Here is a 10,828-nt window from a genome sequence, read left to right on the forward strand (position 1 = left end):
CCCCAAGAGACCCAAGAATCCCATTGTCATAGAGATCCACACTTGTCAGGAGGACTTTCTGCAATGACAAGAGTTGGAAGCAACAACTCTTCAAGACATAACCAGGACCAGAGAAATAGACTCATGGAATATTTCTTGTCTGATGCTGGTTCAGTCCCATAGCAGCAAGAGAAAGCACTTCATGGCTCCTTCTAATCACTGATGGTTTATAGTGTTTGATTAAATATTAATTACATAGTGTTTGTCAGAAATTTGTTTGTTAATTTTTTTTAATTGAGTTTCTTTAACTGTATGTATCAAGTTAGAGCCAATGCTACTGATATTTTTTTTCTTTATGCTAGTTGAGGACACAACTATGAAAATAAAAGAAGCCTGTACAAACCAGTGTTGACCTTAGGGGACTTTGTCTTATGGCTAAGAGAGCCTTTTCTGGTTATTTTTTTAGTTTTGAAAAACAGGAATTAAAAATTACGGAATAGCAAAGCTGCCTTCATTGCATCGGGAATAGCTATTCATTCAAGATTAAAGCAACCGTTATGAACTATAGATTGTATTAAAAAGTCAGAAAAATAAAAAACAATGCAAAACAATCATAAACAGCTAAAAATCAATTTCATTATTCATCAGTAAATTCTAATATTGTTTGTAATATTTGAATCTGGCATCTTGCTTTTTTTTCTTTTGGAACTCTAGCAAAATGGGGCTGGAGTGACAATAAAAACAGTTCATCTTTATCAAATATATCTGGCCTTGTGCTCTTCCTTGCAAGCTTCTCCTTTAAATAGGTAGCAAGAGAACTCTTGAGTTGTTGATGCCTCCAATCTCTCTTCATTGTCCCTTCTCTTCTTTGAAATAGCTGGAGATTTTCGGGGATTCACACGGGTACTCAATATAAAGACTTTCTGAAAGAGTCAACACATCTCAAAATTCTTAATAAAATCTGGTCAAAATCTAAATAAGAGTACAAAATCTCAAATTATACTTGGAAAATGCTGACATAGTAGGGCTTTTTTTAAAAAGCATATTTTTTTTCCAAATTAATCAATTCAAATTATCATATTGTTGTCAATGGTAGAATTGAATTGTCATTTATATGTTTTAATCCACCACCCATTAATCAAAAACTAATTAGACAAGTATCTACAAAGAGTGACATCTTCTCAAGATTATATTGAAAAAGCTGAATTAGTTTATTTTGGGATCCCTGCAAGAGAATATATATTTTCTTAATCTCTGGAGGTTAAACGAAGTACTTCCGATTACAGAAATTACCTATACTCAGAAAGTTTCTTGAGAAGTAAGAAATTAAGTACATGAATAGGTTACTTTACCCATTTGGCCACACATAGGCTACAGGTATAGAGGTGAAACATAAAGAAATTGATTTTTTTGGGGGAGGGGTAAACTCAAAATTGGGTGTTAGAGAAAAGAGGGAAAATATTGTTCTCCAGTCCTTGCCAAAGTCTTCTAACAAAAATATTAAAAGAGTTAAGGAAGAGGGAACCTCTATAGATAATTTGTTGTAATGTTTTCTGAACCCATTCAATTTTACTATTTTATTCTCTTTTCAGAGTATTATATTTATTGGAGCAGGAATATTCTAATTGTGCTAGATGAAAACATCGAACATTAACTTCAGTTTATTCCTTGGAGATCAGAATTTTTTAGAGCTTCTGTCATTTTACAAGCACTTTAAAAAACAATAAAAAAAAATATACCATTGCAGGTATTACACATGCACAAATGCAATTAGAAACATGTTCAGCTTAATACAAATAATATTAAACAAAACAAAATATATTTTATATTATACTCTTAAAGACACAAGCCTGAGATTAAATTCTTCTAAGAGTGTGAATTTTTAGCAACTTGTTACATATATTTGTGCATAAGTAATCTATAAATGTGTTTAGTTGTAATATTTTATATTTCCATACAGGTTGGCCTGGTAATAAATCTATAATGTATATCTACATATGTGAATACCTCTTATATTTATTTCAATATGATTAGTATCAAATAGAAAACAAAACACACCAACAGAAATCCCAGGAGTTTGAATTAATTCATCAGCAGAAGGGATTAGAATTAATTCATCAGCAGAAGGAGTGATACTATGTAAAATTCTGCTCAGATCCTCTTCAACAAATTCATCTGCACCAATTTCCTCCGTATAATTTGTCTCCAAGTTAGTTACATCTATCTCATTGACTCCCAAAACAGGTAAAGAAGATACACAGTTACCTAAAAACACAAATAAATGAAAAAACTTTTTTGACTAGATTCTCTTGGAAAAAAAAAAGCTGTTTTGAATAAATTTTGTTGCTTTGAAAGTTTATTTATTTATAAAATTAGAAATTTTACTTATGTTTGACAAAATTTAAGCAGCAGATCTAATTTACAAGGCTAAACTAAAAGTAACTCTAGATATTACAAACTTTCAGAATTATATGAGTTGAAATATGGGGTGAATTTTGCCTTATTATTGTAACCTAAAATTCAATATAATATTTATGCTACCAGGCCTTTTGCAACTTAAGTGTCAAAATCAAATTACATCAATTTCCCAAATGATTTACATAAGTCCTATGTAATAATGTTTGCTAATTCTGAAATTACACTTAGTTACAATTAGTAGTATTAAACGCAAAAAAAATCTTCTTAGCAAAGAGTCATTAAGCCTTCTATGGAATTTTTCCACCACATAGAAAAAAAACATGATTGTTTTCATATGAAACAGTCATGTTTCATATGTTTTCCATCATATAAAAACTTTGGAAAGGGTTGTGAAAATTTTGTATCACTTTTAAGGGCCAAAGCTTGTTAAGAAAAACACAACACATCTTCAATACCACATGTGCCCTTGTACCCCAACACAGCATCAAATTAATATTCTGAAGTATTTTTTTTCAATATTGTTTAAAAGATCCATAAATTTTACTTCAGTCAACAATGATACAATTAGCCCAACAAGCAAGGGCAACACACTGCTGTAAATAACCCCTATAAGAATAACTGTTTCATAGATACAATTTAATATGAAGGTTGAGATAAAGCACCTTGCAATATCACAGCCATACAAGGAAGTTCGATCATATATTTCTACAGTGCTAAGTATGGTTGTCTAACTGATATCAAATGCCCTCCTCACCTCCAACTGTACAAAAATACATAACAAGTCAGTTTTGATTCATAGTCATGGATTAATAAAATAATTGTCTTGAAGGAATAAATATCTTAAAACACTATGATTGGAGAATGAATGTCCTGAATCAATACACAGTAAGCTAACATTTTACAAATAGTTTTAAGTTTCTCCTTAGAATAACAAACAAGCGCCTACACCAAAAACAAACCCCAAGGGCACTTTCAGGGGTAGATATATCTAGCTTATTTTGTTTTCATTTTTACATCATTGTTTATTGTATTTTATGTCATTAGCAGATCTTACAGTTCTTAATTCATTGAAATATCTGTTTCAAATTGAAGATGTTGTTAATATGATGCAAAATGAATGTTTTAGCTTTTGAATGATATAAAGTAATTGGTATGGCTTTCAATTATTAAATTTAACCTTTAATTCTACTATAATTTTTTATTTCTTTTCACTTGGGTCTGATCTATTAACAGCTCAGATTGTTGATTTCAGAAAATTATGCTTAACTATGCTTTACACTGAAATCCAATAAGAAAATCGTCTAATGAAAAAGATGTACCATACATCAGCTGACCTTTGCCTGTAACTTAACCAAGGGGTTACATGGAGGTTTATTTAAATGGGGTTGAGCTACATGAGGGTTCAGTTGGAAAAGGGTCTTGTTGAATGGTGGTTCAGTTGCACAGTGGTTCTGTCTGCATGGTGGTTCAGTAGCAATTGAACCCTTTGCTGCATAGTCTTCCAAAATTATGGTGCAATAAACAAATTGGAATCATATTACTTTTTTGGTGTATTTAGACTATTTTGATTCTTAAGTTCTTTGCCTCATATGACTTTTTGAAATTGTACAGCTATTCTGTATTCTTTAAAAATCCTGAGTTACAGCATGCAAGTACAAATTCATTATTGTTGTTATATACAACATATGTTGTTATATACAACAATGTTGTTATATACAACAGCTAAGAGGAGCAGAAGATTTTATGTACACACCAAAAGTTTTCCTATTTCTCTCCACAAAAAAATCATTCAAAAACTCCATTGCATCTAAAAACTTCACATCTTGTTTTTTCAAGGTTGGTGCTGAAGATCCACTTGGTAGGGTCATTTTTTTTGCATCCTGCCAAATTTTTCCCTTATGGAAGTCCACCGCCTTTGCAAGTCAACATCTACAAATATCAGGAACAAAAGCTTTACATCCCAAAAACCCAACTCTTTAATTCTTTTTTTATTTAACGGGCTAGCATTGTGATAGAAAAGAATTTATAGCTTAGTACTAATATTTTTGTCCATTAAACCTCTTGGAACACAAAATCCAAATTGGTAAAAAAAAAACAGAAGGCACATCAAAAATAAAGAAAATTTATAGCCACTGAACATCATTGCCTTTGAAAAGGAGCTTAATAGAAAAAACAAAACTTATATTCAGACATATTTTTACAGCTATAGAAACCACCCATGCATTTATTATTATACACATCATCAAGTAAAATATTGTTTTGAGCACTAGTAAATATTGTTTTTACATTTATTTGTAAATATTGATTTGTCAAAATATTGCAAAGGAAAATGATACATTTCTGAGCATTCAGACCAAAGGATTTGGCAAGACTGTAATCAGAATTGGAACTAGCATATACACCAAATTTAACATCCCTTTTAGTTTTTCAGCTTCATGGGAAATTTAGAGGCCTAGAGGAGATGAGTTAAGGTCAAAAACCATAGCTGTGTCTCCTCAATTAAGCCATATGAGCTGTTGGTATATCATATTTAGAAACTGCCCAACAACATGAGAAGTTGTTGTGTCAGGTGTCATTTAATGCTGATTCCAAATATACTATTTCTATTATTGTTAATGCAATCACCCCTTGCCCTGTGATGGCAAAACACTAAGCTGATTTAGTGCATTTGTCATATTAGCCTTATTTGGTATTATGATCAGACTAGATGAGATATAAGCAAAAAATTAATTTAACTATAAAAAATATGGAAGTCTTGCATATAGCCTTGGGCTATATCTGGCCTCAGTGGGGAGGAAGGGACTAGCAACTTTTTTATTATTATAGTGCTTGAGCTCCATGGGAATCTTTGAACAATTTTACCTAACATTTTTAAGAAATTAGGACAACAAATCCTAATCAATCTTCCTCTGGACTTACTTTCTTTTATACTTCAAAGAGAGCACTTGATCCAGGTGAAGGAAACTTTCAGTAATCAGCTCAAACTTAAATGTCTGAAGTTTTCATTTTTCTTATGCACAGCCTATCTACTTAACCTTGACAAGTAAAGGAAGTTTATCAAGTCAATTTTTCTATGGTGAACTTTAGACAATTTCAACAAATATTTAACTAGGGTAGTAAAATTGCAGCTCTAAAGAAAGAAACATGCTAGAAAGAAAAGAGAAAGCTAATTTCATGGATAAAATCATTTTTACAACAATCCCCCCCTCACAGTCCCATATAAAACCCTAGGCTATATACCTCCCATATATAGCACTAGGCTACAGATAAACTAACATAAAATAAAATTAGTAGCAGTTGATTTGGTAAATATTTATCAAATAATATTACTGAGTTAGGAATAAAGTGAATACACCGTTGGATACCTTTTTTATGCTGATTACAAATATGATAATCATTTATATCGGATATGAATTTCAGCCCCCCCCCTATATATGTCAATTCAGGGTATATATTTCTACATTAGGGGGGGGGTGACAAATTTTGTTTTTGATTTAAATGGGAGGTAAGTTTAAACTTTACCCCACCCCCTAATGTAGAAATATATACCCTGAATTGGCATATATTGGGGGGGGGGGCTAAAATTCATTTCTGATAGAAATGATTATTATATTCATAATCAGCGTAAAAAAAGGCATTGAATGGTGTAGGCCTATTAACTTTAATACTAAATCAATAATATGATTTGGTATATATTTACCATTAATTCCTTGTTTTATGCTCTTTATAACCATTATAGTTGTTACCTTGACAAAGCATCTCTCTTGTCCCTGATTGAAGCATACAACTAGGCTAGGCTATATAGCCTAGCCATAATAGCCTAATAAATTATCTTGTGGTTCTATCCATTATTTGATCTGTAGTATAGCTCCTTTTGGAGAGCTGCTATTCTTCAAATTTAGCAGTTGAGCTACTTCCAAGGGGTTTTAATCACTTGGCTATAGAAAATTCAGTCACTTTCTACTGTCTGAAATAATAGCCTAACAAAGAAAGTGTGCCTAAAAGGCAATGTTGCATCCTATTTTTTAGACTAGTATATACATAATACATTGTCTTGGTCACCTTTAATAATATTTAATTTAGATTAATCACACAAATGGGAAGAAAATTTCTGGCCAAGGCATACTTTAACCTGCCATGCTTACCTAAATCCACTCTGCCTTTTTCTTTCCTTGAATACTTGGAAAATGACTCCCAAGCATTTGTCTTCATGGTTTTGTTTTTGTAATTTTTGTCCTTTGGGATGAATAATAAAGGCCTTGCCTTAAGGCAATTTCACATTGCTACGTAAGAAATTACGTTATGTCGTTAAGTTACGTTACGTCTCTTAAGTTATGGAGCCCTTTTCACACTATTACGTCCACTTTCACATACAAACCCATAAGCCTCTACATAAAAATCCATAATTTCGTCACTATCAGCAGCAGCAGTGGCGGTTTTTTTTGAACTAGCAATATGTGGAACGGTGAAGACTCAAGCAGCTCTGATGATGAAATTTTGATGCTTTCTGCAGCTCTTTTGTGTGTAAAAGGAAAAAGCCCAAAGAAGAAAAAGAAAAGAGACTATTGGGTCAGACCTATTTTTACATCTGAAAACAGAGATGCATTTGGACAGTTGAACCTTCTACAAGACATGATTCTGTGTGATGATGAAGAAAAGTTTTTTAATTTTACCCGTTTTTCAAGAAGTGAATACCTTGACATATTTGAGCAAGTCAAAGATAAAATTCGGAAGCAGGATACAAACTTTCGAAGAGCTATTTCTCCTGAAGTCAAGCTGGCACTAACTTTGAGGTACCTGGCAACAGGAGCCTCCATGACTTCATTGCATTACGACTTCCGTCTGGGAATCTCTACAGTTAGTGGAATTCTAAGTGAAACTTTAAAGGCTGTTTTTGATAGTCTGTCACCAACTTACCTGCAACCACCCTCAACAAGTCAAATGGAAAAAATTGCAGACGATTTTCTGAAGAAATACAAAATGCCAAATTGTGTAGGTGCAATAGATGGGAAGCACATAAGGATGCAGTGTCCAAACAAAGGTGGATCTCTGGACTTCAACTACAAAGGTTTCCATAGCCTTGTACTACTGGCTGTCTGTGATGCCAGTTATAAATTCAGCTTTACTGATGTAGGCGCCTATGGCAGTGAAAGCGATGGTGGCATATTTGCAAGATCAGATTTGGGAAAAGCCATTGAAAACGGAAGCATACAGTTTCCTGCAAACAAATTGCTACCAGGCTCAGATATAGCTTTTCCCCACTTCTTGATTGGTGATGAAGCGTTTCCACTGAAACCATACATAATGAGAGCATATCCTGGCAAAAAACTGAATGATCAACAGAGGATATTTAATTATCGATTAAACTCGGTCAGGAGGATAATAGAAAACAGTTTTGGGCTTCTATCACAAAGATTTCGCATATTTAGAACAGAGATAATAGCCCAGAGAGAAAAAGTTTGTCAAATTGTGCTGACAGCAATCTGCCTTCACAATTTCCTTATTGTCAATAGAGGTGTCACTCCTGAAGGTAGCTCTTCAGCATCATCTGATGGCTTGGGAGATATACGCCTGGCCACTAGCAACCACAGCTCAAGACCTACCCGAAACCTACGAGACAAGTTGGCAGACTATTTCATGACTGAAGCTGGTTCAGTGAGAGGACAAATGCAGAGGGCATTTCAAGGCTCATTTTGATTAGTCCCGATATTTTACTTTTTTTTTTACTTTAATTAATTTTGTAAACTGTTTATGGATGACTGCAACAAAGAATTAAAGCAAAGAATAATCTCAGAAAGGTTATTAACATTATTTCAATCTCGTTTACAAAAATATATATGAAAAAGGAAAGTTCAATTACAAAAGAAGCTCATTCTGTATGCAATGTATTTTTCTTTCTATAATTCCTGATGATACTCAGAATCTCAAGTTGACAGTCCAGTTTGTCTTCCTGCGCCACTTGCTTGAAATGGGGTAAGATCGACTGAAGGAACATGAAATCTGGATCTGAAGTGGGACCACTTGTGTCATCTTTCTTTCTCTTTGAAGAAATTTTTTCAACAAGGTAGTTCTTCAGGGTTTCCTCTAGCTCACTGCTGTCTTCCTTCACTTTAGAAGAAGTACTGACTCCTGATCTCTTTCTCTTAACATTAGGAACAGGACCAGGTGATACTGGGAATTCCTTTGGTAGGTTCTCCTCTTTCGACAAGTTAGCAGACCCTGGATCGCAACTTTCCTGTAATAAATCTTCTGGGGAATAAATAATGAAAGTACGTTCAATCTCTTTATCAGATTCTATTTCGGTAACTTCTCCTTGAGTATCACTTGAAGCATATGGCTGGATCTCGTCAGTATAATCAGTCATCATTGGCTTAGGTTGATTAACATTGCTGAAGGTTTTTCTATTTCTAGGCACAATCACATCTTTCAAAAAATCCATCGCAATCAGCATTTTTACCTCTCCCGGCTTTATGTCGACATCTGCTAGACCAGATCCACTTGGGGGTTTCAAGTTTTTCTTGATCCTAGAATATCTTTCCCGAAGGCCGGTCCATCTTTTCATCAGGTCCTCAACTGCAATGAAAGAAATATCTGTAAAACAAGTAACAATTCAAACAATGCAGAGGTGTCATTTGCTGAAACCTTGGGAGGGACCAGGACCTGGAGCTTAGCCCTCCTATTTTTGGCCGCGAAGCGGCAGCAATTATAAAAATAGATCACTAAAAAGTGTATTATTCCTACATTTGCCTCTTAGACACCTATTTTAGAGAAGCAAATAACTTATAACAAATATCGTGCCGTGAGGTGTCTGAGTTTTCAAAAGTTCAGTATTAGGAAGTATCATTTTGTCTATTTTCTAATAAATGAACTGGATAAATCGCCTCCCCCTATAATCCTTCTTTAATAGTAATGTTAAATTTAAAACTGAGATCGATTTGGATTTTGTTGTAGTTAAATTGATTTTTCCACAAAAGTTGAGGGAAAACAATCTACTAATTGCTTACTGGGGTTATAGGCTAATAGACTTATTAAATAAACAGCAATAGGAAGCATCTTGCAATGAAAGACAACTTGGCCAGTTAGAGTGCTATGTAAAGTTTAATCCAATGGCAAAGGCCAGTTAGAGTGCTATGTAAAGTTTAGATATAACCACTAATCTTCTAGGAGCTATGGATACAATCTGGATTTGCAATTTGAAAAGCTTTGGCATAGGCTACTAAGTTTATTTATTGCAAAACATTGATCTCCATGTTGATCTACTAAACTTAAAACTTGTCATTTATAGCATCATAAAGAAGTACAGAGCTACTCATTGTCTAAGCATGTTATTACTTTAGGGGCTTGAATTTATGCCACTGATGTTAATACCTATTTGTATTCAGAGTTGCATTATATTATAGTACAATATTGAAATCAGTGGTCACTTACAGAAGTTTAAAAAAAATCAATCAAATGGCAGCAATTTACTCTATCTTGAAAAGCCAGGGAGATAAAAGTGACATTTTGGCATGCAGGTTTGCTTATAAGGTATTTTTGCTCTAGTATCCAATGGCAAAAAGACAAAATCCAAAGGCTGAGGGCAAATCTGTGATTTAGATATAACCACTAATCTTCTAGGAGCTATGGATACAATCTGGATTTGCAATTTGAAAAGCTTTGGCATAGGCTACTAAGTTTATTTATTGCAAAACATTGATCTCCATGTTGATCTACTAAACTTAAAACTTGTCATTTATAGCATCATAAAGAAGTACAGAGCTACTCATTGTCTAAGCATGTTATTACTTTAGGGGCTTGAATTTATGCCACTGATGTTAATACCTATTTGTATTCAGCGTTGCATTATAATATAGTACAATATTGAAATCAGTGGTCACTTACAGAAGTTTAAAAAAATCAATCAAATGGCAGCAATTTACTCTATCTTGAAAAGCCAGGGAGATAAAAGTGGCATTTTGGCATGCAGGTTTGCTTATAAGGTATTTTTGCTCTAGTATCCAATGGCAAAAAGACAAAATCCAAAGACTGAGGGCAAATCTGTGATTTCCATCACAGCTGAAAAAAAACTTTGGTAAAGGTGCAGTGTAGCTCCCCCTGATAAAAACAGCTTATTTCTAAGGGTATATTATTCAATCAATTGGTGCAGCTACACTGCACCTCAAAAGGTGCAGCTACACTGCACCTTTACCACCATAATAACTGTGAGCTATGATGGAATCACCTTCCAAGGCTCTTTTACTAGGCTTTAAAGGTACAAAGAGTACTAGCCTATGTAGATACTGAAACAAAGGAAATGAAAGGAAAACGAACATTATGTAGGTGGCAACCAGTCATAAAACTGGGGTTTCTACCTCCCCCAAAAGCATTTCTTAAACCAGTTTTGCCTATGAAAAGTAGCAAAGAAACTTACCAAGAAAAGTTCTTCCACATT

The 10,828-nt window shown here is 33.7% G+C and overlaps 2 protein-coding genes across 3 annotated transcripts; both read right to left on the bottom strand.

Moving 5' to 3' along the window:
* Positions 1–1,913: 1,913 nt before the first annotated feature.
* Positions 1,914–6,665, bottom strand: LOC148946307 (uncharacterized). 2 transcript variants are annotated; one of them, XM_089097940.1, is made up of 2 exons: positions 6,543–6,659; positions 1,914–2,244 (listed from the first exon to the last, which is right to left on the bottom strand). In XM_089097940.1, exons 1-2 carry the CDS (start codon positions 6,607–6,609, stop codon positions 1,958–1,960), a joined length of 354 nt encoding a protein of 117 aa, XP_088954066.1. In that variant the 5' UTR covers positions 6,610–6,659; the 3' UTR covers positions 1,914–1,957. The 2 variants fall into 2 exon arrangements, 1 of the variants encoding a protein (XP_088954066.1); XR_016142524.1 differs by lacking the exon at positions 1,914–2,244 and adding an exon at positions 2,299–4,326 and having other exon boundaries at positions 6,543–6,665.
* Positions 6,666–8,265: 1,600 nt separating this feature from the next.
* LOC148946308 (uncharacterized) lies at positions 8,266–10,493 on the bottom strand. The gene has a single exon (XM_089097941.1). It carries the CDS (start codon positions 8,957–8,959, stop codon positions 8,267–8,269), a length of 693 nt encoding a protein of 230 aa, XP_088954067.1. The 5' UTR covers positions 8,960–10,493; the 3' UTR covers position 8,266.
* Positions 10,494–10,828: the final 335 nt, after the last annotated feature.

The sequence above is a fragment of the Artemia sp. Qi Xiang Cuo genome, chromosome 12 (genome assembly GCF_049724085.1).
Source record: "Artemia sp. Qi Xiang Cuo chromosome 12, ASM4972408v1, whole genome shotgun sequence".
In the NCBI taxonomy this organism is placed as follows: Eukaryota; Metazoa; Arthropoda; class Branchiopoda; order Anostraca; family Artemiidae; genus Artemia; species Artemia sp. Qi Xiang Cuo.